Raw genomic sequence first — 25,612 nt, 5'->3', positions numbered from 1 at the left:
AATTGAAGCAGAGAGTTAAGGAAAGATGGTTTTGAAGGCTGATCGGCTGAGGAGGGCCAGTTGGCGGAGTTTTGAATGGAATGCTAAAGCATGTGGTACACCCCCCTTACCTGAGGAGGCGTGGCTTCCAGGTGACATTCGAGACCTCGCATGAATCCTATAACCCAATCATATTTTGAAACCGATCGAATGAATGGCTGATCATCTTGTGTTCGCTGTGCGGCGTAACTGCGATGGGGTACTGCTATAAGACCTGGTGCTGGACTGGGAGAACATGAAATCAAGACATGGTGTCAGTGATGTGGGATTTCGGCATCTTCGGGCTTTACTACAGTAGCAATCCTGAGTGGAATCCTCTTACTAAAGGACGTAAATTCAAGGACATTTGTGTTTTGTGCATTGAGATGACCATGCGAGGGAAGGAAGTCTTGAGGTTGGGCCCCACCTTTCCCCGCGTACGAACGTCACAAGCCCTGCATCACAATATCCACCTTTGTACCTTGCGGCTCAAGCACAGCACTTGCGACATCGAAGTTGTCATCTCTAGGAAGTATGGCGCGATCGATGGTATGAACCAGTATCTTTGAGACTGATGTGTAAGAGCTGTTGTAGGTTGAACTGAAGTGCCGCGTTAGTCATCCGAGATGGGTATATGTTCTGCCAGTATCTTCTGCCAACGAACTTCACAAACTCTTCACCTCTGAAGTCCGTAACATCGACTGAGTATAGCAATATGGCATCCGCTCAGCCTCTCAAGCTTGCAATCTTGGACGACTACCATGGCATCTCGTTGAAGCACTTCTCTCATCTTCCCGATTCACAGGTGGAGATCACAGTGTTCAATGATACGCTGCCATCATACACCCATCCCAGGACTACAGATGCCGAGCGACAAAGTTTGGTTGAGCGCCTGCGCCCGTTCGCCGTGCTTAGCACAATACGCGAGCGCACTCCCTTCCCTGGAGAGCTTCTTCGTCAGCTCCCGAATCTCAAGGTGATCTTCGCGACAGGCGGAAAGTTCGAAAGCTGGGATCTTGCAACAATGAAAGAGCTCGGTATTACTGTTTGCACAGCGCCAGGCAAAGGCCGCACAGATGGCAAAGGGAGCGGGCAGTCCCCACGTTCACTGCCGGTAAAGCAGGGCGGTGGCCATCCAACTACGCAGCATGTGTGGGCGTTGATCCTGGCGCTAGCTCGGAACGTGGCGGCAGATGATGCTGTGGTGAAGGGCAAGCGCGGACCGAAGGCGTGGCAGACTGGTCTAGCCATCGGTTTGCAGGGAAAGACGCTAGGTCTTGTTGGGCTGGGAAGAATTGGATCGCACGTAGCAAGAGTAGGCGTGCTTGCTTTTGGGATGAAGATCGTATGTTGGAGTGCCAATTTGACCCAAGAAAAGGCGGATCAGCTTGCCGATGAGGCTGGTCTGCCGGTCACTGGAGGTGGCATGATCCCTGACGACGAGAAGACATTCAAAGTGGTCAGCAAGCAGGAGGTATTCGCGAGCGCGGATGTGGTCTCATTGCATTATGTGCTCAGTGAGCGATCCAAGGGCATCGTGAGTTCCCAGGAGCTGGAGTGGATGAAGCCGTCTGGACTGTTGGTGAATACATCGCGAGGGCCGTTAGTGGACGAATCAGCACTGCTCGACACATTACGCCATGGACGCATTGGAGGAGCCGCAATCGATGTCTTTGATATTGAGCCATTACCAGCAGATAGCCCGTGGCGCAGTGAAGACTGGGACATGCAGGGCAAAAGCCGGGTTGTGTTGACACCACATATGGGCTACGTGGAAGAAGGCACACTGACCATATGGTATGAGGAGACTGCAGAGAACTTGGAGAGGCTCCTGGAGGGGAAGGAACTACTAAATGTTATTTGAGAGATGCGCGCAGGACATGCAATTGAGACATGTATAGTACTTTGTTGTACTTTTGAGGGAAAAGATCGGTCTCCAAGCTGGCAACGCGAGTACATGTCGTTCCTGGCTAACGTTGAGTGTGGATGTGAGGCCATTGGATTTGCATAAGCTATCGTGCGATGTACATTTACTCAAAATGAGTCGAAGTGTTGCAATACGATAAGCGGGCGGGGCATGTATGTAACCAGGCGAGCGATCTATAAGAATGGCTCGTCCCAAGTTCGTTTCCATAAACCCGGACCTCCAATCACTTCGGATCGAATCGAAAGCGACAGTAGCAATGGCCTTCAGTAAAGCAGAGTATCAGAAGGAGGAGTTTACGGCGGGCATGCCGCCAGTGCCAGAGGGCGAGTTCTGTGTTTTCGGCATAGTACGCTTGCACGAAAGCCCTTACGCAACGTCTCTGATCAATACAGGTACACGCGCACCCCGAGCATGCAGATGCTCTTGAAGCAGTCTATGCGGAAACAACACGTCTTGCTGCTTCAGAGCCCGGCATCATCTACTACTGCATATCTCGGGACTGCGATGATCCTACAATGTTCCACTTTTTCGAGCGCTACACTGGCCGCCTTGCATTCGAGGAGCACAATGCACAGCCGATCATCCGGAAGTTGATCCAAGATAAACTGTTCAAGGGAGTCAAGGCAAAGTTCGTGGAGGCGATCAAGCCAGCAAGCTCGTAGTGCCAATAGAAGAAGTTGCCACCAAGCAACTGCCCAGCCCGACAAGTGAAGTCCAGAACTAGGATTGTCCTAGGAAAGTCAATGTCAAGTTGCTGCTGTTCAACGGCACCAACCCTCCTGGTATAAGCAAAATTAGCATTAGAAACAGGAAGTAGCCGAAGTTGAGGATAGACGCATCTTCCAGGGTGTACTGCTGTGCATCTATGTATAGGTTCTGTCACGGGGAAATTTCAGGGCTCCCGTGAGATCTTTAATGACTGCCGCGAGGCTGGACAAGTGTGGCTTGGAACTGGCCTGACCCGGTGCCGGGTGGTGACACAACCACGACATACCCAATGGATGGCTGGCAACGACAGCAGTTTCAGAAGCCCGGATCAACTTTCGAGGCAGCAGATCGACTTCCTCATAGCACGTGTGTTGGTGAAACGGTAATTGAGAGGCTGGACGCGACTGCCGCGGCCGTTCACGCTACGGGCAGTGACGAAATGAGGGCCGGCTAGCTCGGTCCCAGTAAGCTTCATCTCGCGTGCAGCGCTGCCTGCCTCAGCCCACCATCTGCAATCCTCCCACCACCATGCCATGGGGTTTCGCTCCTCCACCATCATGGTGCGATTCACGCCGCTGCGCCTGCTGTGCGCAGCCGTGATATTGTGCGTCTTCTACCTGTCTTCGTCGCTGCGGGACCTGGTCCCGTATGTCGAGCGTGGCTATGACATCCTCCAAGATCGGCCCACGCCCGCGCGCCCAGCCCAGACCAAGATCCGCTTCGGAGAAGAATGCTCGCCCTTCACGAGCGGGGTCATGGAAGACATCACCATAGTCTTGAAGATTGGCGCTGGCGAGGCTACAACTAAGCTGCCCGGCATATCTGAACCGTCTGGGCCGCTGTAAACAGGACCTGCTTATCTTCTCTGACCAGAAGGCCACCTTCCAAGGATTCGACATTGTAGACGCCCTCTCGCACGTGCGCCCCGAGTACAAGTGGGAGAACACCGACTTCGACGTGTACGACAGCATACAAGCCGCGAATGAGACAGCGGACAGGGCGTCGAATGGCTGGAAGCTGGATAAATACAAGTTCCTGCCTATGATGGAATGGACCTCGTACTTGCGCCCAGACTCTCAGTGGTACCTCTTCATTGAGACCGATACATATGTCAACTACGACAACCTCTACCGCTTCTTGACGCACTTCAATCCCAAGTCGGCGCACTACTTTGGATCGCCTGTCTGGCCCAAGAAGAAGGCGCCGTATGCACACGGAGGCAGCGGCTTCGTGCTGTCGCGTGGTGCGCTGGACAAGCTCATGGCACGTGGTAGGATGTTCGCCGAGAACCACCACTTTCCCGGTACACACTTTTTCGGCGAGAACGTAGCCAAGTCGTGCTGCGGTGACGCGATGCTAGCGCAGGTGCTGAAGAAGAGCGGAGTGTCTCTTCGCGGATACTGGCCAATGTTCAACGGCGACAAACCCTCGACATTGCGCTTTGGACCTGAACAGTGGTGCGAGGCTATAGCAACGATGCACCATCTACAAGAAGACGACTTTACCGATCTCTCCCAATGGACACAGGCTCGAAAGCACCCTGAGAGGGCTCTGATGTTTGAAGAGTTGTTCACCTTCATAGAGCCCCGGCTTCAAGCGAAGACAGATGACTGGACGAACATGTCGGACGACCAGATTTACACCAAGGGCACGCCTGCCAATTCATTCGTCAATTGCGAACAAGCCTGTGCGAAGGACCAAAAGTGCTTGCAATTCGAGCACACTGGCACCGTGTGCAGACTGTCGCATAGCATAAGGCTCGGTGAGCAGCGTCTGCCCCGCGAAGACGAAAAGTACGTGTCAGGATGGATGCTGGATCGGATCAAGGACTTCAAAAAAGCCCGGTCGCCATGTCAAGGTGCACATTTCGTTCACTCGAATCCCTGAGTGGCCATTTTTCATGATCATGATTAAGCCATGACTATTGTTTGACGATGCATGAATTGCTGCATTAGAGGCGTTTGATACCCAAGGCGTCACGGTTGACGCTGCATTGTGTGCTCATTGGCGACTCGTTTCCTGTTACTCGCGTTTACTTGCATTGCTCGGCGGTTATCATCACCCAGGGCTTCGGCGGTTTAGCTACAGATTGGTATTTGCCTACAAGGGATGCCTTCGTATGTATGCAGTTTACTTCTCGCGTCTCGCGGGCATGTCCCCTACATATCCTAATACAACACTACGTTGCTCTATGCCGATGGCTTCACTCCGAATCCATTCTCACGCGGAACTCCGAATCTAGCCTTCACGCACCAATAGGCTTGAAGAACTCAGCAAGCGGCTGCTTCTTGTGGCGTAGTTTCCGTGCGCCAAGCGCTTACTATCTAGGACCAAATGTACTTCGAGCTTCTGCCTATTGTCTGCTGACAAGGTAACACTTCATCGTTGCACAAAACCTTTGCAATACACAAACCTGTATATCTGAGATTCATTCCTTAAGACACCGCGTGCCCTACCTGATACTTCCTACTCTAAGACTCCATCGAGGTTTCTGTCATGGAGGGGACACCAGTTACGATTCCAGTTGACGAAGCGAAACGGCTTGCGGCGGCCGAGATCAGACTCGAGGTCGCTAAAGAGGAAGACGCCTACCGTTTCGTAAGTCAACTCACCACGCAATCCCAGATTTCTGAACTAACAACTCTTCTAGGCTGAAGGTGTCTACGCCTGCTTCCTTCAATCTTCCATCGATAAGATGGATCCACCACATCTGCGCCCATCAAAAGACATCCAGGTCCAACGCCTTGCAAAGAGAGTCCAGCCTACGATCTCCCAGCCTGGTATGCACTGGATCAAGGCCGTACATGTCTCAACCAATACCATCATCGGCGCTGCAGCTTGGGCAGGTCCTGACCTCCCCGTGCACAACATCTTCCGCCGCTCAGCTATCAAGTTCTATGGCTGGCAAGAGAAATTGGGATGGTCCGACGCCGATATTGATGAGATGTATGCCCATGTCGACGACGAGGCATGGAGCGGAGGCCACGCTCGGAACGATGAACTGCGGAATAGTGTTATGAACAGCGAGCCGCACTGGTATCTTGCCTCGCTCTTCACGTGGCCTGAGTGGCAAGGCAGAGGTGTCGCCAAAAGGTTATTGGATTGGGCGACACTGCAGGCTGATGCTGAGCAGCCGCCTACGCCCATTTATCTGGAGGCTTCGGCTATGTCGAAAGCCGTGTATGTACACGTTGGTTTTGTGCAGCAAGGAGAGAAGAACTACGTGAGGAGAGGACCACGAGTTGTAGAAGCCGTTGGTGAGAAAGAGCAGGGACATGTGGAGAGCAAGGCTGGGAAGATTGAGGTTGAGGTTGTGGCAAACAAGCTGGAAGCTGACATGGCTCACTGATCATTGCTCGAGAGTCATTAGGTCATAGGTCTTGTTCTTTGAACTATTCAACGTTCAGTGGACAGCAGTACCGCTTGATAATGATGTTTTCGTTCTCGCAAACACTTAGATCCCCAATGACGCTGATGTTGTTCCAGGTGCGATATGGTAGCCGCTATTTTGGTGCTGGGAACAGCGTAGGTACATCTTCGTAGTCAAGTGAAAGACCTTACGCCACGACTGCGGCACGGCCCGCCGGTGCCATATAATCTTGCCCTTAGTGCTGCTCAACTCTTCGCCTATTACGATTCGCGCCTTAACGATCTTGACTTGCGTATCCTCCCACATTTTGCACGCGTCAGAATGGCTCCTATGCGGCCACCAAATCCTCCGTCGCATCCACACCAATGCAACAAGTGCCCGCGCTCTTTCAAGTCGCGTGCAGCCCTGACTGCCCATGGTCGCGCCACTGGTCACATCCTCCTTCCAGCTGCGACTTCACCTGCCCGTGTCACCAAAGGCACTAGAGCGGGAAAGGTTCCTACCCCAGACGCGACTGGTCGTGCAACACTGACCAACAGACAGTCGACTCAGGCAAAACCTTCCGGCTTGGTGTTTCTATGTACGGTAACAGGATGCCTGAAGACGTTCGCGACTGTGGAGGCACGCTCGCAGCATCTAGCATCGGCTTCTCATAGAAGAAAGCTTGAGGCGACTATATATCAGAAGAGCGTGGAAACTGTGCTACCCTTTGAAGATGCGATATTAGCAAATCCGCCAATGACTGTGCAGCTTACGACTGCCATCAGAGAAGGGACCACGTCCGGCAAGAAAGGCGGAACGAGGACGAATGTCACTGAACAAGGCCATGTTACTCGCTACGGCAAAGCTGCGGAAGGATCAACATCTGCACGACGTTCAGTACCTTCACTTTCTCAAAGCGACCTTCCGGAACGCGGGACATTGCTCCAACGGGATACCAGGTGGTCAGTCATCCGTAATACAGCGTATGGGACTACGGTGGTAGCTTTGAGGGCCCTTGTAGTAACGCCAAAGATATCTTCTTCAATCCATGGAGTCAAAAAGTTCCAGACACGAAACCGCGAAAGTGCACCTGGACACAACGCTTTCATCCAAAAGAAAGACATCATAGTACTCGACTGTGAGATGATTGGTACCGGCCCCAAAGGCAAGATCTCGGAGCTGGCTCGTCTCTCCGCTGTCGATTTCCTCACAGGCGAATTGTTGATCGATACGCTTGTCCATCCGCAGCATGAAGTAACAGACTGGCGCACAAAATGGAGCGGAATCACCGCAGAGATGGTGCAAACAGCCATCTCATCTGGAACCATCCTCACCAACGCGACCGCAGCACGGACAGAACTGTTCAAACACATGGACTCTGAAACGATCCTGGTCGGACACGCGCTCCACAACGACCTCCACGCATTACGCATCCACCATAACCAAACATTCGACTCCTCAACGCTAGCCAGTGTAGCCGTGGGAGCATGCATCAGGAAGCTCTGGGGCCTTAAGGCGCTGTGCAAAGAGCTCCTTGAAATCACTGTGCAAGACAATGGTTATCATGGCCACGACGCGGTAGAAGATGCGCTTGCGGCTAGAGAATTGGTACTGTGGTGCTCGCAGCATGAAGAACAACTGAAGATCTGGGGCGCGGAGAAGAGGAAGGAGTACTACACGAGCAGTAAGAATGGTGCCGCGAAACAAACAAAATCTCTCGGGAAGCCGATGTTTAATAACTCAAAGGTGAGTATATAGGTATCAAACTCGGAGTCTGATAGATGTCATAGAAGTCTGTGACATTACCGGAGTGTTTTGACAACGGACCTGACCAAGAGTTCAATCGGTAGCTGTTCCTAAATCATATTCTAGATCAACAACAAGTGTTCTGAGATCTAGTCGTGCAAGTCTCATAGCTATGTCTCATGCTAAGCTTATAAAAAATCAGTAGCTTACTCTCTGATTAGCGACGTAGTATCTAATCTTGTTAGTGATTCACCGCTTTCTTGGATGGAGCTCCAAATCATGGCCTCACGGATATCAGATAATTTCTGGGCTACTTGATGGACGTTAAGGCAAGCAGAGAGGAGACATACAAGATATGGCCATGAAGACACCGTTTGGCTGTTGGAATAATGGCGATTACCCAGGTTGTTTGAACCCACTGAATCAGACATCTGCATGTTAGCATAGAGAATATCTGTATCAGAGGGCGAGCAGCCTAATGTAGAACAAGATTCATGTTCGTTGTATGAGGACAAAGAGACACAAGAGCTTGAGATTACGGATGACATTGTTAGCCACGTGACAACGTGATGACGCGTTTCTCTTGGCAGAGCTAGTTGATATCTTCACTTCTGCACGACAACATAAGAGCACACTGCAATGGCGGATGACCGACAAGCTGAAGTTCCACCAAGCGTTACTGATGCTATCCCCAGAGCTCTTTCGGCATCATACTCAGCATGGCGTACCGCCGCTCATCTCTACCTTCCCTTCATCACCGTCGCCCTATTCGTGATTCTTGGGGGACCTTTTGAAACTGTGCAGGCGAACATCGTTTGTGTTATCCTTTCCGCAATCCCAACGAATTGGCTAGGATCCTTCTTCTACCCCACAGATCGGCCCGAACCAACTCCCAAGCAAGCCGTTCGATTCTCTCGCAAATGGGACATCAATCGTGCCGCGATTCTCTTCACATACCGCTGGCTGTTCGGCCGGCCATTCGATCTTCAGTTCTTCATTGCCGACTTCGCGATGAGCTACGGCATTGGGTCTCTCGTAGGCGAACGACCCACGGGCACAAAGCAGCGGCGCAGCGAGTTCGGGGTGCATTTGCTATGGGTCGCGGCAAGTGCCGTCTCGATACAACTAGCACCTTCTTTCCTGACTTACTGGTTATATCTGGTAGATAGGGCGCTTTGGCGAGCAGCGTACATTGCGCTGGTGGACGACATTGTTGGCGTTTTGGCAAGACCGAATCTGAAGACATGGAAGGGCAAGATCACATTGGTGCTGACACAGTCCTTCGTCATCTTGTTCATGTGCTGGATGCTGCTTCGCTGGAAGAGAGACTTTATCCTGGCGTATCAAGATGATGGGGACTACGAGAGCGTGGTGGCTGCACTCCAGGCCAAAGTTGACGCCGCTGAGACAGGAGGGCTGGTCGAAGACGATGGTGATAGATTCTTGGTGTGAGAGGGTATCGTAACCGCAGTCAAGACATAATGTGACCATGTAATCATTTGCACTATCGGCAAAAACAAGCCTTCGCCGACTCACCTACTATCGCAAGGGTAGGCTTTGGAAGTATGTGCGCCGAGATAGGTTGACTGACTTCGCACCGGATATGAACCAAAACACAAGGACCTGAGCATTTGCGCATTCCAGAAATCGCCCAGTAGCTGGCATCCACCCTACAGGCAAGCAAAACATAGCAAAGAGCGGCCCACTACCCTATTATGTTCACGTCTACCTAGCCTCAGGCCTTCCTATATGCTATTGCATTGATTGCCCTGCTAGTTTAGCGATTGAGAGATCGCGTTCGCATGGATTTGATCGAATCGACGCTCGATAGGCTCGCATCGGTCATTTCCGACCAAGAGCAGAACCTACGATGAGCAAGAAGCTTGACGACGTCGCTGAGACCTTGTACGAACTTTTGCGGGATAGCACACGTTATCAACCTTTATAATATGAGTACGAATATCTGAGCTGAGGCTGGTTCATCTGAAGAGCCAGACGATGTCATAGAGTCAGCAGTATAGTTGTGGGATTCGATAGAAACCTATTCTGCAACCTATGGTGAATGCGCTGTACATCTCTCTTTCTCTCACCGCCACTCTCAAGTAACCCTTGACGCTATTACACTTCTTCCCTTAGTTCCCTTGCTTTGCCGCTTTCACGACATTCAGCTATCGAACTCAAGACCCAAAATGTACGGTACATTCGGTTCAGACGTACGAAATTGCCTATGCTAACCCTTTTGAAGAGAAGCTACGATGGTATCCTTCGACCAACGCGTTGTCCTGCCTCGCGAAGTGCAGTGGTGCATCTACTTCTTTGCGTTTGCCTTGCTCGTAACAGGCCTCAGCATTTTCTTCTTGGCCTGTGTGCTTTTGAAGAGACCTGTCCACTCGATTGCACAGTGCAATTGCCCGCAGTCCGAGGGGAAAAAGCAGCGTTAGGCTTGGGTGCGACAGAACCGAGGAGGAATTGCAGCCAGCGCATCGCCACAACAGATTTGCCAATTGGGCAGAGAGGACTGTCTGCTAAATCGCTCACTTCACACACCTGCAAGGGATTCACGAAGTAGAGGCAGCACTAAAGAACGATTATTGCTGCGCTATCCTAGTTATCTGTGCATGTTGCAGAACCGCTCTTCAGCAATGCTCAGGCCCACAAGGTGCGTGCACATCGATGTTGAGGTTCTAGCCATTTCGTTGCTGTTGTGGGTCTCTCGAGCACGCTAGCTTCCGCGCGTTGTGCGGCGCATGGACCTGGTCTCGCCACCTCCCTGGACCCTCACACCGATGTTTCAAGCAGAGGTCTCTTCAACACCACGGTCCGCAACCTCTTGTCTGACCTGACGCGCTGCTTCTCTGAGCGGACTTTTGTTGTCTGCGTTCTCTTTTCTCCAGCGACCAGCCATTGAATTGTGTGTGGTCCTGCGATTGCCGCTTCACAATTTTTAGTAGTGTCCGAGCAACATTTTATCTGATCAGATCGAATCATGGGCAAACTGCACTTCCAACCACCTGCTGACCTCACGGTCGCGGACAAGCTAGTATTGGGTCATTTGCAGAAAGATTATGAGCAAATTGAGTCCACGCCTCCGGCTGTACCTATCGATGCTGCAGAGGAGTCTGACGATTCTGTTACCAAACGCACGGATTTTGTATCACCTTCCCCAGAGGGTAAGAGTACACAGATTGATGCGAACCTGGACTTGGTTTAACATGCAACAGATACTCAAGAAAGCGAGCAGCAGACTATCGCCTACCTGAAGAGTGTCAACAATCCAAAGTCAGATCTCTTCGAAACCTCAGTCTTTAGCACTTGGGACATTGCTGATATTAAAAACCCTGCTTTGCGAAAATGGATCATCGATCCATATATCCGTTGGGCCAAAGGCGTCGTTCGGGCTGAAACTGATGTGATCATGATCACACATCTAATCATTTACCTGTGCACCAGCGTTCCATCAGCACTGTACCTATTCTACAACTTCCACTGGTGGCACGGCGTTATTCACTCAGCCGTACAAGTCTACTACATGGGTCCCTATACGCTGCTCATGCACCAGCATATCCACATGCGCGGCGTCTTGAACAAAAAATACGCTATCATCGACACTATCTTCCCGTACATCTTCGACCCGTTGATGGGACACACATGGAACTCGTACTTCTTTCATCACGTCAAGCACCACCATGTCGAAGGCAATGGACCCAACGATCTATCGTCAACAGTTCGCTATCAGCGTGATAGCTTGCTTCACTTCATGCACTACGTTGGCCGTTTCTACCTGCTTGTCTGGTTCGACTTGCCGTGCTACTTCCTGCGTAACAATAAGACTAGTCTCGCGCTGAAGACCGGCGGGTGCGAAATCGCGAACTACATATTCTTGTACACTTTGTACGCCTACGTTAACTCCAAGGCTGCTATTTTCGTCTTCCTGATCCCGCTGGCACTGATGCGCGTCGCACTCATGACGGGCAACTGGGGTCAGCACGCGTTCGTCGACGAGGAAGAGCCGGACTCTGACTTCCGCTCGAGCATCACGCTGATCGACGCACCCGTACGTTTCTTAACACTTTTAATTCATCATGTCTTGCTGTAAGGTGGCAATTGCTAACCCGCAACAGAGCAATCGCTATTGTTACAACGACGGTTACCATACCTCGCACCATCTCAATCCTCTGCGGCACTGGCGCGACCACCCTGTTGCTTTCCTGTCGCAAAAGCAGCAGTATGCCGATGAGCACGCGCTGGTCTTTTACAACATCGACTATTTCATGCTGACTGTCACGCTGCTGAGCAAAAATTATGCGCACCTGGCGCGCTGCCTGGTGCCGATGGGAGCGCAGTGCGATATGACCATGGCGCAGCGCGAAGACATGCTGCGGCGCAAGACGAGGCGGTTCACCGAGGAGGAAATTGCGCAGAAGTGGGGGAAACAGTATGCGAAGCTGAAGTAGGCAGGCAGTTGCACGAGTAGGCCGCGCATACAAGAGTTTACATAGAGGTAGTTTCTAGACGTGCATCTGCATCCACAGTACATACTCCAAACAAGGCATCACATTCAGAAGCCCAATCTGTATGTCACGAAGATCACACCCCTTACCCCCTGCCCAATCCGCCGATCTCAATCCGCGCATCCCCAACCCAGTATCGAAGCTCCGTCTCCTCCACACCCTACGTTCTAGATCCCGTTTCTGCGCCGGGATCCCTGTCCCCAACACGCCTCCCGGAACCCGCCCGCGTGCAAGCCTCAAACCGAAACAAGGCCGAAACGCGTTACACACGCCCGACAGGTGCCACAGGAGCTGACAACGACGCGCGGCGGTGCGCCGTTATGCTGATCAGCATGTATGAGCAACGGCGCGCTCTTCAGTAAATCCACGCTGACAATCTCGCACCGCACACGACCTCACGAAACGTCAGCACCACGACAGCCTCGCAGCCCCCGTCGTTTGTCTTCGCAAGCCCTCTCGACTCAGCATCGCCTGCACGACCGGCCAACAATTGCAATGGGCAACAACGCCCCCAACTTCAATCCAATTCACTCCGAAGAAACTGTCCTCTTCCTCTTCCTCGCCTTCGGCATCCTGATCGTGCTCATCCTGATCCTCCTCCTACTGGGCTTCCAGACCTACCTGTCATGGCGGATCGCCGGCGTACTTGTCGACGGCGACGACGAGGGAGTAGGAGGAGGGAAGGACAGGGGTTTTCGGCGCTGGGATCGCGTGAGGCGCGAGAGGAAGAGGGCGCTTGAAGCGCTGGAGAAGAGGGGGAGTGGGAGGGGAAGCTGGGGTTTTGGGGGTGTAAGAGATGAGGAGGTTGGGATGAGTGGAGCCAGGGGGAGTAGTGCGGTGCTGGATCGGATGACAATGAAGGTTGGAGGTGAGAAAAAGCCTTTTTGGAGTTTGAAGAGGTGGATGTGAAGATTCACTTAAGGATGTGTCTATGTATAGGATGAGAGGTCAGGATACGCAGTCTTGCCACCGCCGTTGCGATTCTGCATGCAGCAACACATCCTTCAGCGCTCTAAATTCGTTTCGCAGATCAGCAATCTGCTTTCTCAGCGCCTTGTTGTCGGTGCGCAGACGACTGATATCCTCGCACTTGCTATCCGTCCACATCTTGGACCTTCTGGCGGCAACATATCGTTGCCCACCAAAAGCTTCAACGCCATGCAATCCAGCGTCAAAGCTGTGGCTCTTTCTCGAGCCACCGATTGAGCGACGGGAAGGTGGGGTCACATCATCTCCTCCCCCGTCAACCGCCTTTATATGGTCAGAGAACACGCACGACCTGGATCGAGAGCTTAGCCTGCTCGAAATGTCCCACGACGACGCCGACACTTCTGCTATTGGGACCGGAGGTATGCTTCGCAATTGTTCTTTCCGGCCGTGCTTCGAAGACTTCTTCGCAACGTTGTCTTGAGATGCGAGTCGACCCGACACCGTACCAGACGTTGAAGTTATGTCTACACTGCGATATGTACCGGGCGAAATGATGCCTTCTCTTTTCTTTACAGGCATGGCGCGCTGTTGATAACCTATCGCAGTTGCCGCAGGTTGAGACCTCCCGACTGAGACGGGTTCGAGTCTTCTTGCTGAGCGCGTAACTGGTGTATCTCTCCCTTGTTGCTCTTCGTGTTCGGGTGATGTAGACCTTATGCCAATCGACTTATACCATTTGATGTGCCCGTGTTCATCTCCATTCAATGGTTCGACGGCATGAACGCTTTTGACAACATTGCTCTTGCCTTTATCTTGGCGATCTTGGCGAGTGGACGGGTAGCGAGTCGAAGGTGCCGTAAAGAAGTCTTGTTCTGATGAGCAAGTTCGCCGTGATGAGCAGCAAGTGGAATGACGAACTCGATATGCGCGACGTGATGTCGTTGCTGAAGCACATTCGACTCGACGAACACAACAAATACCACGTATTGGCATATTGCCTTTGCTGGCATCTACTCCTGAATCATTACTGATGGTGGTTCGCGTGATGGGAAGCATAGGCCCTAGCTGATTGGTGAAAGAAGATGTCGGTTTATCAATGAAAGCTCGTCTGCGCATGTCTTTCCCATGTTCAGATGGAGTCGTTTGTGTGCCAGAGCATGGAAGAGACTCGTCCACAATTTCACCAATCTCTTCCGTCAGCGACATAACGACGGGATCAGGCCCCGAGGACAGCGTAGAGGTTCGAAGAGGGAGTAGTGAGGGCGCAGACATATCTCCCACCCACTGCGTCGATAAAACCGGAACATTCATGATAATTTCACGTATCAGAATGCCCACAGCATTGAATACCAAGACTTTGCCAGCATAAGTCCCAATTGCAATCAGTATCTCAAGAGGGCCGCGAGTCTGATCCTGACTCCTGGTTCCATCATTCTGCGGGACTGATGATTTAATTCTGTTGACAGACAGCGAGGTTGCTGGGCCGGCGACATTCCAGGTCCTGAGAGCCTGACCGCCACCTTCGAAGTCTACCAATCTGCACCGCCCATTATGGCCAATGCTAACCACTCTTGACTTGTGGCCCGGTATGAAGGCAGCTGCAGTCACGCCACCCATGGCTGCTTTGTGCAGCTTAGGCATAGTTCCCACTCTGATAGGCTGGAGAGGGGAGTATGCCGCGTTGGAGAGCGAAGGTAGGTATACTCTGTACATCGCCAAAGTGCCGTCCCTGAACCCCACCACAAATTGTGTACATGAAGATCGCGATATGCCGTCCAAGGTGACGAAAGCTGCACAAGTGACTGCTGTAGTAGTCTCTGTGTGCCTAATCTTTATTGCGGCCAAGCCAGCCACCCTACGGTCCTGTATCAAAGTAGTGGGCGGCAGCGACGAAGCCGATAGCAAAACCTCTTCAAATTCTGAGATTGCAACGACATTTGGCGTAGAAGGATGCGAGTGAAACAGGAGTAATAAGTTGTCGGTCGGCAGTGAGTAGGCATGGATCGAGTAATCGAGCGAGGTGTTGAAAAACAACGTGCGCGAGTCTGGCGAGAAAAGAAGCAGGCGTGGTAAACTCTATCCATCATTAGAGAGAGGCTCTGTGGAGGGTTACTTGACAGCCTTTACACTCCCGCCCTTGAGCCTGTGTTTCCTCACGAGGGGCCGCGTCTTATCGAATAGAACGACCACATGGCTATCTGCAATAGCTAACAAGCTGCTGTCGTTGGGGGCGGCGGAAGCATGTACGATTCCATCAGCGCTGTCGCATTGGAATACAATGTTATCGCCGGTCTGTGAATGCAGGTGGATGGCGCTGGGTGTGGTGACGAGCAGGTTTTGGTGGAACGGTAGACTGGGCTCTACGGACATGACTGGGGTGAGTAACGATGATGAAAGCAGATAAGAGGGCGACAGGCGACTTAAGACTCGCTGCATGACTTCAGGGTTGAATGACGATGGCAGGCGCGGTGTGGAAGGTCTGAGGAAGGAGTGGGCGGGTCGGAGATAATCATTTACACTACTAAATAAACATTTTCCTTTGTCATATCCTGAACACGCCGCGCTATGCAAAGAAACCTACCCTATGTGTAGCTATAAAATAGCGGACAACTCTCAGCCAAGAAAAGCTTTCATCAAGTCGTGGAAAAATGCGTGGTATCCAACAGTCCATGTGGACGACGCGAACAAATTGATCCAAAATAGATGTTGTCACAGCCCGAAGGGACATGACCCGCTCTCAGACATCATGTCTAAGCAGCCTCTCCAACCTCTGCACCATCAATCTCATCCTCAACATCTTCGTCAACTCCAAAACCGCTGTCCCACTGCCTCTTTGCGACCTTTCGGCCGCTCTTGCTTTTTTTGCCAATTTTGACCTTCTCACTAATCTTGCCCACCTTGCCAGTCGCAACTCGATGCAGGCTTAAGCCTTTAGTCTTGACCTCCAGACCCTGGATTTTCATAGCGCGTACGGCAGCAACGGCATCTGCACCACGCTTCTTCAAATCCTCTGCAAGCGCCTCGTTCTGCTCTTGCAAGACACGCTGTTGCAGGGTCATGCGGTCGATAGTCTCACGAGTATCTTGCTCATACTTGGCAAACTCCTTGACAACGTCTAAACGGGCGGCTTCGACGTGAACCAGCTTCTCCACGCGGTCGTCGACAAGGAGCTGCAGCTCTTCGATTTGGGCGTCTTTGTCGGTAAGAATATTTTCGTGCTCGTTGGTTAAGTTGGCATTCTGGTTCTGGAGCTCGGAGATGGTATCCTGTTGAGTCGCAATTACCGATTTGAGGGCAACCATTTCATCCGCATGAGAGTCGGTGATGTTAAGAAGCTCCACTGCTTCCCGACCAACACGATCAGACAACGACTCGTTCTCCCTACGATAGGCTTCGTTATCCGCTTGCGCTTCAGCAAGGTCACGCTCGAATATCTCCAGCTTGTTATCAAGGATGGCTTTCTCCTCCTCGTGTGCCTGCTCGGCCTCAACAAGACGTTCGGCAAGACGCTGGATTTCAGCATGTTTTCGGGCATGATCATTGGTGAGATCAGTAATCTGAGCTTGCAGTGAGGTGATCTCCGACTCAGTCGAGCTCTCCAGCGCGGCCCGTTTGGCCTCGGACTCTGCAAGCTCAGTGCTCACATTGCTGATTTGAAACTCACGATCCTCCTCGAGCTGCTGGCGGGCTTCGGTCATCTTTGTGAGATCGGCCTCGGACACAGCAAGCGTCTCTCGTAGGGCGGCAAGCTGTTTCTCCATGTCGGCGATAGCCTGTTGAGCACCTTCACGCACCTCTTGCTCAGCAGTCAGCTGCTCGGTAAGCTCATCCTCACGCTCCTGATGCGCGGCTGTGAGATCGGTGATTTCTAGCTCCTTCTCCTGCTGAACCTGGAAGAGTTTGGAACGAAGTTCATTTGTCTGGATGCCGAGCTGGTGGACTTTGTCGTTAAGCTCCTCGATTCTGTCGTTGGCCTCATCGAGAGCAGTTTCTGTGGTCTCACGTTGCTCGCGCTCAGCAATGATGTTGGCCTTAGCCGCCTCCAGCTGCTCAGTAAGATCGTTGATGGTCTCGGTAAGATTTTCGATGGTGTTGGTCCGGTCATATACCTGCTCGACTTGCTCGTCACGCTCGGTCTCCGCGGTCGTACGAGCTGCTGTCTCCGACTCAAGCTTTTCGCGAAGGTCTGCCAGAACGGTGTCAATAGACCCAAAATCTGCCTCCATCTGGTCGACGCGACCTTGCAGTTCCTCGATGAAACCCGTCTTCTGGGCCGCTTCATCCTCGGCATTTTCACGGCCCTCCTGCTCGACACCGAGCTGAGCCTGGAGGTCAGCAACGATATCTGCATGCTCCTCTTCCATGCGTGCGATACGCTCCTGATATTCTGTCTCAAGTTCGGCGGTCGAGCTCGTGAGCTTGTCGATGTCGGTTCGGTATACTTCCAGATCTTCGCGGAGGCGGTCGAGGTCGGTGTCCTTCTCGTCAACCTGCTCCACCAGGGTATCATTCTGAAGGTCCTTCTGTCTCAGCTCTACCTCCTGATCCTCCGTCAATTCTGTCAAGGTTTGAACGCGCTCCTCGAGGTCGACGACTGTTCTTTGCTTCTCCTCGTTGCTCTTGTCAAGTGTGTAGACCTTCTTGTCAAGCTCGGTCTTGCGCTCTTCGGCCTCACCAAGCAGATCCAAGACGCCCTCATACTGGCGGCGCAGGACGATCGCAGTCTGTCGCGCGTCGTCGGCGATGTCAGTCTTCTCCTTCAGCTCGTACAGGACGCCGCTGAAGAGCTTAGGGATCTTCTGAAGGAGCTGCTCGTTGGTGATCCCACGAGTCTCGTTGGGAAAGTATTTCTCAACGTCGCCGCGCAGGTCAGCAAAGCCGCTGCGAAGGGCAGTGAGAATATCGGCGCTGTTGGCACCAGCTTTCAGGAACCTAAGATTTTGGATCTCAAGTGAAATAACACGAAGAGCGCCATTGGACTCGGCCATCTCCTGCATCAGCTTTTGTATCTCGCGCTCATATCGCTCGACGGCTTGATCAGAGATAGATTGGTGAACTTCAACATCGTCATCCTCGTCCAATGTGTCTACACGCAGTTGACTAATGGATGGAAGATGCTCAAGAGTGACTTCCTGGGACAACTCTAAAACGCGTGAGGCATAAGGGCCATTGGGAAGGTATTCCATTTCCAGATCTTGAGAGACGTGGAGCTCGTCAGGATCGACGAGCATAAAATCGTCCTCGTCGTCGTGGTCGAATGGTTCAGCGGAACCGTCGAGCTCCCGGCTGAGGTCGCGGTCGCTGCTGCCGCCGCCGATGTATTGTGCACTATTGCGTAAGTCATCGAGCTCTTTGCGAGCGTCGTCCAGCTGCTGGGCAAGATCGTCATGATCAGCATCGCTCATTTGGATGTTACCCATGCGGCTGGCCTCGAGGCGGAACTCGAGGTCTTGAATCTTGTCATCGCGCTTCTTCAGCTCGCGGCGCAGCTCCAACAGCTGCTTCTTGCCTCGTTTCCGGTCGTCTTCAATCTCGTTGACCTCCTGGCTAAGGTGACTGCGCCGAAGGCGGCGACGAGTGCGGCCATCGAGCACAGCCGTGAGAGGCGCGTACTGAAAGCGGTGGCCGTTTATGTCGGCATGGTCAATACGCTCGACGTGTAGCTGGGCGGGCATGGACATGCGCTCGCGGCGGCGGCTGGCGAACTTGCCGCGGGCGGCACCGATGCGGTCTAGATGTGGCGTCAGACCTGGGGCAGGCTGTGTGGAGGGTCCGACGAGTATGTCGTCGTCATCCTCATGGCCCTGGGCGGTCACCACGGGCTCTGAATAGCGGCGGTTGCGGCGCACGATGGGCGACGACTGGACTTCGGTAGGGATAGAATCGACAGCAGCGTGCTGGATGCGCGTGACGGACAGCCTAGCCTCGGCCTCAAGCTGCGAGGAGCCGTCGTCGTCGTCCTCGTCCTCCTCGACAATCGTCTGCACGCGCTTGGTGCGCTTTGACTGGGACTGCGAGGCAAGCGGCGAGGCGGCGCGCTTGCCTGTTGTGACTGTCGTCTCCTCCTCGAAGCTCTGCGAACTTTGCAAGCTCTGCGAGCTCTGCGAGCCCTTCGATGGTCGACCCCGCCGGCGTCGCGGCGCATCGCCGGGCCCTTCGTGGTGATGCTCGCTCGGGAGGCCGCTAAGGCGAGCCATGGCAGCGATATCTGTCGTGTCGTCTTCGCTATGGTCAGTCCTAGCAGCTCCGGGCTCCCGACGCGTCTGAAAGTGCTTACCTATCCCAGAAACAAAGATGATGCGGTTGCACGGTGGCCGCCTAGCGCCCTGTGTTTGTTGGCGTGCTGGCCCAAGCGTTTCCGTAGTTGAGCTGGGTGCTGAGGTCGAGTGGAGACCAGCAAGAGCACTCGCAGGGCAGCTGATCCAAAAGGTTTTGTATGGGATTTGTGGCAAGGAGCAAAGAGGGGCTACCTAGCGATGTCACAGCGTGGTCACTGGGCGCGGGCTGCTGGTGAAATGTGGTGGCTGGGCGTGGAGAGGTTTTCGCTACGTCAACCTGCACCAAGAACCAGGATGTGTGCGGTCGCGAGCAGGGGTCGAGACGCGTCTTTCGCTCACGCGTTTTCGTGTCTGGAAACGCGACGATCTTGTTTCGACAATTTGCAGCTTCCGTCACGACCTCCGCCAGAGCGTCCTACAGACGTGCTGAAGGCTTGCAGCGTGGCCCTGTCCTTGTTGTTGTTTGCGACGTCATGACGACGCGCACCACGGCGCCTGGAGATTTTCTGACAGCTGTGAGCTTCAACCAATCAGAAACGCGCCGTCTCAATCCAGGCACCTGCCTAGGCCTTGCAGGGGATGTCCTGCGACAGCGGAGATGATCTTGCTGGAGCGGCGATCACTCATTTCAGGGCGGCACAGATCTAGTTCTGTGCCAGAAAAGCTGTTGTTGTCCTACAGCACATGCGTAGGTGGCAGGGCCCTGATGCTTGTAGATGCCAGCCATGTGCAACTGGAGACAGTCCTCCAGAGTTTCGCAAGATTGGAGGTGTCAGCAAAGCATGGCTATGTTCGATGGATCTGTCACATGCAACTGCTATCCTCTTTACTATACCTACTGTGCCTACCAGGGGCCCATTCGTGCCGTTCGCGACTTCATCTGGTCACGTCGCTGCTTTTAGCCATGGCGTTTTCAATGGTTCAGATTCTCATTGCATATTCATGCCGTGTCCTCAATATTGCGCAACCAGGCTCTCCATTGGAGTTTTGTACCATACTGCACTCAGGCACGTCCGAGTTGCCACCGACGTAGCTGCAGAAGATTAATAACATTGATAGGCAGCTTTCTCGTTGGTGAAGTCGCGCTTAGGTGGGGGCATTCAGTTGTGGTTTGGAAGCCTGCTGTATTGGCTGTGCTAAAGGATATTTCGATCCTACAAAACTGCCAAGAAGCATTTCGGACGTGCTTGGGTGCAGTGGAGTGGAGCACTCAATACGCAAGGGATTGTAGGAATGTCAGTTGGCTACTTCTTCAACAAGAAGTCGCTCTTCACCAAGAATCCCTTTGTCGCACTCGCGACCCCGTACAGCCCGCCCAACGGCCATGTATTCCAGAAACTCTGATACGCCCACTCGGCCCATCCGACATCCCTCTTCTCAGATACTTCACCGGCAACACCTTGTAGATCCACTTTGACCTTATCGTACACTGACGGCAAATTCTCAGCATGATATTTCGTCCTCAGGCCCATGTACTTTTCTTTGTCGTAGATGTCCCAGAATTCTTGCTCGGTGTAGTATGCATGCGCATATAGACACTTCATACCTCCAAGCTCCGTGACTTTCTGTTCAAAGTCGCGGTTAAGTCTGATAAACGCATGTGAGTCTTTGGGTCCCATGTCCCATATGCCCACGTCGAGCAGGATCTCATCCTTGATGTTGTTACCTTGCGAGAACGACTTCTCATCTTGCGATGCAGACTTGACAGGGCAGAGCCAGAGTGGCCAGATCCCAGTCCTCTCATCAGTCCACTCGATGAACTCCGAGGCAGAGGTGTAGGGCACAGCGAAGTCTTGAATGATGGTCTGCGCAGCGATGCCTGATCGGTGTAAAGCGTGCACCATCGTACGGCTGTTCATGAAAGGATCGAGGAGATACCGGGTCAAGGCGTTAAAGGGTGTGACGAAGTATTTGAAAGCGCGAAGGCCAGACCAGAAGACGCCGCGGTCGTAGCGGAAGAGATAGGTCTTGATAGGAACGTACTCTTTATGGGTGGTCGGTCTGGACAATGCTTGTGGTACTTTGGTAAGAGACTTCAAAACAGATTCTGCATGAATGTAAAACCAAGGATCTGATGCCCGGTCAAAACGTTGGATCCGGCTGGGGATGGTTTGGTTCGTAAGGCGACCGATCATGATTACGCCGTAGGTTTGGGAGTAGAGAATGCCGTCCATATACGCCACGTCCGGTTCGTGTTGGTAGTGTCTGAGTTGGGATACAGCTTCATCTGTACTGTCGACTGGGATATACTCCAACTCAACGTGACTTTTGGCGTCAATGAGTTCCATCTCAAGCAGTGTGATAACCCCAAGACTACCACAGCTGCCGGCTGCGGAGAAAAACAAGTCTCGGTGCTCTTCAGCAGATGCCCAGACGATATCCCCGTTTCCCAGGATAATTTCTATTCCTTTGATAGTACTGTCGAAGAGCCCATATCTGAACGAGCTGCTCTCTCCACTTGTTCCTGCAAAACTGTGAGGAAACTTCACGTCAGCTTTACTCTCACTGCAGACTGTGTTCGCGATAGATGTATGACGTATTGCTCTATTGAGAGAAGTGGGCATGTGTCCAATTTGACGTACCCACCGCCTACCGTGATGTTCGGCAGTTCCATGACAACCTTTGGCAATAGTCCTTGAATAAGAGTGGCATCTATAAGCTGGTCCATAGGGACGTTGGGCTCGACAAGCACTGTCCTCTCCGATTTGTTGAACTTGAGGACGTGGTTTAGAGAGCTGACGTCGATGATCTGATTGCGTTGACGAGGCGAGTGCCGTGTTGACAATGTGGAACCATGATAAATCCTGAAGGGTACCTTCGAAGCACTGAACTGCTTCACTTGTGACGCAAGCGCTGCAACTGTTGCTGTATGCGCTTCCATCTTTTCACTGTGTCCTTGGCGACGGTGGTAATGGGACGGACGAATTAGGACTGCAAGGGATGCGAAGTTCGTTGACGAAGAGATGTCGACCTAACGTCGCTGATGTCTCGAATGGGCGCGCAGGGCTGAGCCTACTCCACACCCCAGGCTATTGAACCATCTTCCGTCTGACTGCGGAAGTTCGGATGCGTGTCAAAGCATACCTAGGTACCTGTCAGAACACATTGCGGCGACAGGAAGCCTGTGCAACTTGCGCTGTATCGTACCCGACTCCTCTCGTTCCGCCTGGCCACGGCCTGAGTGTCGTTGGATACAACACTCAGCCTCGTTGAACGCGTCTCGACGCGTCTCCGTGCTTTCGACAACCATCTGTCCTTGCCGGGAGATCCGGAGCAGAAGCCCCACTAAAATCGGTGACGAATGCCGATGAGACTTCACAGCCTCGATTCCACGCCGCCGCACGTCAAGAAGACAACCAAGTGAACTCATCACAAAATGCCGGGTGCATTTCAACCTTAGGGAGTATATTTAGAGAACTTTTGGGACGACATGCGCATCTTCCCTACGCACACAAAGTAGTAAGAAAGGACTTGCTAGCGCGCGGATACCTCAGCCACTTGAACAAGTGGCACCACCTGCCACTGCTAAGCCAAGAAGCGGAAGGTACCTAGTAAACAACTGAAGTCCAGCAACAACCAAAAAGTCTCACGTTCCCGACCTCAGTGAGAGAGAGCAGTGAACATGGATAGTGGAGACATACACCCTTCTGAACGTGCACTGCACGACCAGCGCGTGTCAAGCCTGCAGTCCCGGATAGCCCATTTTCACAGCATTTCAACACCGTTCCGCATTTACCACGGCAGCACAAACAGCACACGACATGCCTCCTTCGATCCTTCCGCCATCATCGATGTCTCAGCCTTCAACAAGATTATTTGCATCAATGCCTCGACCCAGACCGCACTCGTCGAGCCAAATGTTCCAATGGACGCTCTCGTTGCGGCAACCACAGCTGAGGGGTTCTTGCCTCCTGTGGTGATGGAGTTTCCTGGCATAACCGTTGGTGGAGGGTTCGTTGGGACTGCAGGCGAGAGTAGTAGCTTCAAATATGGATTTTTCGATCGGACGGTTGTAAGAGCGGAGGTTGTGCTTGCCAATGGAACGCTTATGCACTGCTCGTCGACTGAGAATGCCGAACTATTCGACGGCCTGAGGGGCAGTTTTGGAACCTTGGGCGTGTTGACTCTGGTAGAAGTCATGCTTGTGCCTTTGAGGAGTTGGGTGGAGGTCACGTACCGTCCAATCACATCGAGCAGGCAGGCAATGGAGGTGCTACAGCAGGAGACCAGAAAAGAAGATAACGACTACGTAGATGGCGTGCTCTTTTCGAAACGCTCCGGGGTTGTCGTGTCCGGTCGCTTGGTATCAGAACCCTCATCGCCGCGCATACCTGTTCGCCGCTTCTCGCGGCCTTGGGATGAATGGTTTTGGATACACGCTCGCAGCCTCACTTTGGCAGGAACACTGACCACTGAGCTTATTCCCATCGAGGACTACCTTTTCCGATATGATCGTGGTGCGTTCTGGATGGGCATGTACGCATACCATCACTTCTTTGTGCCTTTCTGGTATATCTTCCGCGTTCTTTTGGACTATTTCATGCATACCCGGATTATGTACCATGCGCTGCATGCTTCCGGCTATACGGATCGATACATAATCCAGGACATTGCATTCCCAGCAGCCAATGCGGGGGCTTTCGTGGACTATGTGGACAGCAAATTTGGCATATACCCGCTGTGGCTATGCCCGTTGCGTAAGGACGGCCGCGTTTCGATGGGCCATCCAAGGGAGTTCGAGGGCATGGTATGTGGGCAGGGGCGAGCAGATGGACAGGCGTACGAAGGCGAGTACATCAACATCGGTGTCTGGGGGCCCTACCCATCTTCCGGCGCCGAGTACTTTAGTGCAAACAGAGAGATGGAACAAAAGACTAGCGAGCTCGGAGGCCTCAAGTGGCTGTACTCTAGAGTTTTCTACACAGAAGACGAATGGTGGAAGCTGTACGACAAGGAAGAGTACGAAACCTTGAGGGCAAAATTCGGCGCGACTGGATTGCCATCGATCTGGGAGAAGGTCAGAGATCGAGGCACCGAAAAAGAAGCATATGGAAATGATGTAAAGGGATTGCTCAAGAGATTGGTCAGGAGCAGTGCACTACTTAGTGGCTTCTATGGAATCTACAAAGCGGTGCGGGGCGGTGACTACATGCTGAAGGAAAAGACCAGTTAAGGGCGTCTGGTGGGATTGAGCGTGCGTTCGTGTTGGCTGCTGCTGTTGCAAAGGCCCTGGCAATTCGCGTAGTAATGCAGATAGATGATGCCTGGCTGAGTTCTCTTAGTAGTGGTTCCATTGCAGCATGGGCGAGCAGCTGCAAACGGACCCGCGGCTGCCATCCTTCCAAATCAAGTCTGTAATTCTAAGCCTGGATGCTGCAGGTATCCCGGTACCTAGATAGCTTGTACGAACGCGTAATCATGGAAATGGGCGATCTCCGTGCGGTGGTACAAACAAGAGTCAACCACGCGCACACAGGATCATACGCGTGTTTGTGTCACCTTTGTGGCACGGCACGCGTGCAACAGCAGGGAGACTCACAGACCAGCTGCCGGGAACGGTATGTAGAGTTTGGAGAGTTTGATGAAGACCGTCTAAGTGCGAAACGGCGTGCTGGAAATCGTGTGCAATCTACTGTTAGCGTACGCAGCAAGAGCGCGAATTCCAGTTCGTGTGTAGGTAATGCGAGATGCTCAAGCAGGTAGATCGAGCTCAGCAACAAACTGCAAGCAAGGTATGTAAGAGCATAAGTACTTCATAAACGCGGTCTCGCTACCCGGTGGGACTGCGACAGCCTCGGGGTTTCAACTATCCGAGCCTATCAATGGGTGGTGCTTTTTCCAGCGTGGGGTTAGCTGCCTTTGTCAAGCCACCCGAGATGATCTAATGATCCCCTCAGTCTCGGCCCCCGTCACTCCAGCAAATCTTCAGCAACTTCAAAGGCTCACTGCGCACATGTTCAAAGACCTGGTTGTTACTGTACACGCGTTTAAAACATGTCCGCCACGTGTTGTCCCTGTCTGTTGAAATGATGTTGTCCGCATCCTTCGGACAATTCCAAATGGCGGGCAACGATCACCATCATAATCACTCCAGGGCTCAGACTATGATGAAGCCTGGTTTATCGAAAAGAATAGCAGGATC

General features: G+C 52.7%; 11 protein-coding genes across 11 annotated transcripts; 8 read left to right on the top strand and 3 right to left on the bottom strand.

Annotated features, from left to right (window-relative positions):
- Positions 1 to 481: 481 nt before the first annotated feature.
- Positions 482 to 2,137, top strand: C7974DRAFT_399946 (D-isomer-specific 2-hydroxyacid dehydrogenase-like protein). Its single transcript, XM_046142457.1, has one exon. It carries the CDS (start codon positions 653 to 655, stop codon positions 1,880 to 1,882), a length of 1,230 nt encoding a protein of 409 aa, XP_045995006.1. The 5' UTR covers positions 482 to 652; the 3' UTR covers positions 1,883 to 2,137.
- On the top strand, positions 2,138 to 2,828 carry C7974DRAFT_340969 (uncharacterized protein). The gene is made up of 2 exons (XM_046139268.1): positions 2,138 to 2,291; positions 2,338 to 2,828. Exons 1-2 carry the CDS (start codon positions 2,202 to 2,204, stop codon positions 2,605 to 2,607), a joined length of 360 nt encoding a protein of 119 aa, XP_045995005.1. The 5' UTR covers positions 2,138 to 2,201; the 3' UTR covers positions 2,608 to 2,828.
- Positions 2,829 to 3,210: 382 nt separating this feature from the next.
- On the top strand, positions 3,211 to 4,845 carry C7974DRAFT_458769 (uncharacterized protein; the record flags this gene model as incomplete). The annotated part of the gene is made up of 2 exons (XM_046146087.1): positions 3,211 to 3,426; positions 3,527 to 4,845. 2 exons carry the CDS (start codon positions 3,211 to 3,213, stop codon positions 4,538 to 4,540), a joined length of 1,230 nt encoding a protein of 409 aa, XP_045995004.1. The 3' UTR covers positions 4,541 to 4,845.
- C7974DRAFT_235789 (uncharacterized protein) lies at positions 4,846 to 6,259 on the top strand. The gene is made up of 2 exons (XM_046137451.1): positions 4,846 to 5,251; positions 5,304 to 6,259. Exons 1-2 carry the CDS (start codon positions 5,150 to 5,152, stop codon positions 6,000 to 6,002), a joined length of 801 nt encoding a protein of 266 aa, XP_045995003.1. The 5' UTR covers positions 4,846 to 5,149; the 3' UTR covers positions 6,003 to 6,259.
- An 871-nt stretch (positions 6,260 to 7,130) lies between these two features.
- On the top strand, positions 7,131 to 7,613 carry C7974DRAFT_279737 (exonuclease; the record flags this gene model as incomplete). Its single annotated transcript, XM_046137580.1, has 1 exon — positions 7,131 to 7,613. A coding segment is annotated over one exon (483 nt), but the record flags the coding sequence as incomplete, so codon positions are not given.
- A 754-nt stretch (positions 7,614 to 8,367) lies between these two features.
- C7974DRAFT_399942 (uncharacterized protein) lies at positions 8,368 to 9,240 on the top strand. The gene has a single exon (XM_046142456.1). It carries the CDS (start codon positions 8,391 to 8,393, stop codon positions 9,201 to 9,203), a length of 813 nt encoding a protein of 270 aa, XP_045995001.1. The 5' UTR covers positions 8,368 to 8,390; the 3' UTR covers positions 9,204 to 9,240.
- A 1,225-nt stretch (positions 9,241 to 10,465) lies between these two features.
- C7974DRAFT_235770 (uncharacterized protein) lies at positions 10,466 to 12,319 on the top strand. Its single transcript, XM_046137450.1, has 3 exons — positions 10,466 to 10,921; positions 10,973 to 11,805; positions 11,873 to 12,319. Exons 1-3 carry the CDS (start codon positions 10,738 to 10,740, stop codon positions 12,203 to 12,205), a joined length of 1,350 nt encoding a protein of 449 aa, XP_045995000.1. The 5' UTR covers positions 10,466 to 10,737; the 3' UTR covers positions 12,206 to 12,319.
- Positions 12,320 to 13,046: 727 nt separating this feature from the next.
- C7974DRAFT_399939 (uncharacterized protein) lies at positions 13,047 to 14,376 on the bottom strand. The gene has a single exon (XM_046142455.1). It carries the CDS (start codon positions 14,306 to 14,308, stop codon positions 13,211 to 13,213), a length of 1,098 nt encoding a protein of 365 aa, XP_045994999.1. The 5' UTR covers positions 14,309 to 14,376; the 3' UTR covers positions 13,047 to 13,210.
- A 1,309-nt stretch (positions 14,377 to 15,685) lies between these two features.
- C7974DRAFT_364169 (uncharacterized protein) lies at positions 15,686 to 19,710 on the bottom strand. The gene is made up of 2 exons (XM_046139780.1): positions 19,470 to 19,710; positions 15,686 to 19,412 (listed from the first exon to the last, which is right to left on the bottom strand). Exon 2 carries the CDS (start codon positions 19,387 to 19,389, stop codon positions 15,943 to 15,945), a length of 3,447 nt encoding a protein of 1,148 aa, XP_045994998.1. The 5' UTR covers positions 19,390 to 19,412; positions 19,470 to 19,710; the 3' UTR covers positions 15,686 to 15,942.
- Positions 19,711 to 20,615: 905 nt separating this feature from the next.
- Positions 20,616 to 22,447, bottom strand: C7974DRAFT_235711 (24-dehydrocholesterol reductase-like protein precursor). Its single transcript, XM_046137448.1, has 2 exons — positions 22,053 to 22,447; positions 20,616 to 21,942 (listed from the first exon to the last, which is right to left on the bottom strand). Exons 1-2 carry the CDS (start codon positions 22,349 to 22,351, stop codon positions 20,715 to 20,717), a joined length of 1,527 nt encoding a protein of 508 aa, XP_045994997.1. The 5' UTR covers positions 22,352 to 22,447; the 3' UTR covers positions 20,616 to 20,714.
- Positions 22,448 to 22,966: 519 nt separating this feature from the next.
- C7974DRAFT_235729 (uncharacterized protein) lies at positions 22,967 to 24,742 on the top strand. Its single transcript, XM_046137449.1, has one exon. The coding sequence runs from the start codon at positions 23,093 to 23,095 to the stop codon at positions 24,641 to 24,643; it is 1,551 nt and encodes a 516-aa protein (XP_045994996.1). The 5' UTR covers positions 22,967 to 23,092; the 3' UTR covers positions 24,644 to 24,742.
- The last annotated feature ends 870 nt before the right edge of the window (positions 24,743 to 25,612 follow it).

Source organism: Boeremia exigua (assembly GCF_020726555.1).
Source record: "Boeremia exigua strain MPI-SDFR-AT-0100 chromosome Unknown C7974scaffold_9, whole genome shotgun sequence".
In the NCBI taxonomy this organism is placed as follows: Eukaryota; Fungi; Ascomycota; class Dothideomycetes; order Pleosporales; family Didymellaceae; genus Boeremia; species Boeremia exigua.
This window is presented reverse-complemented; position numbering and strand designations above follow the sequence as displayed.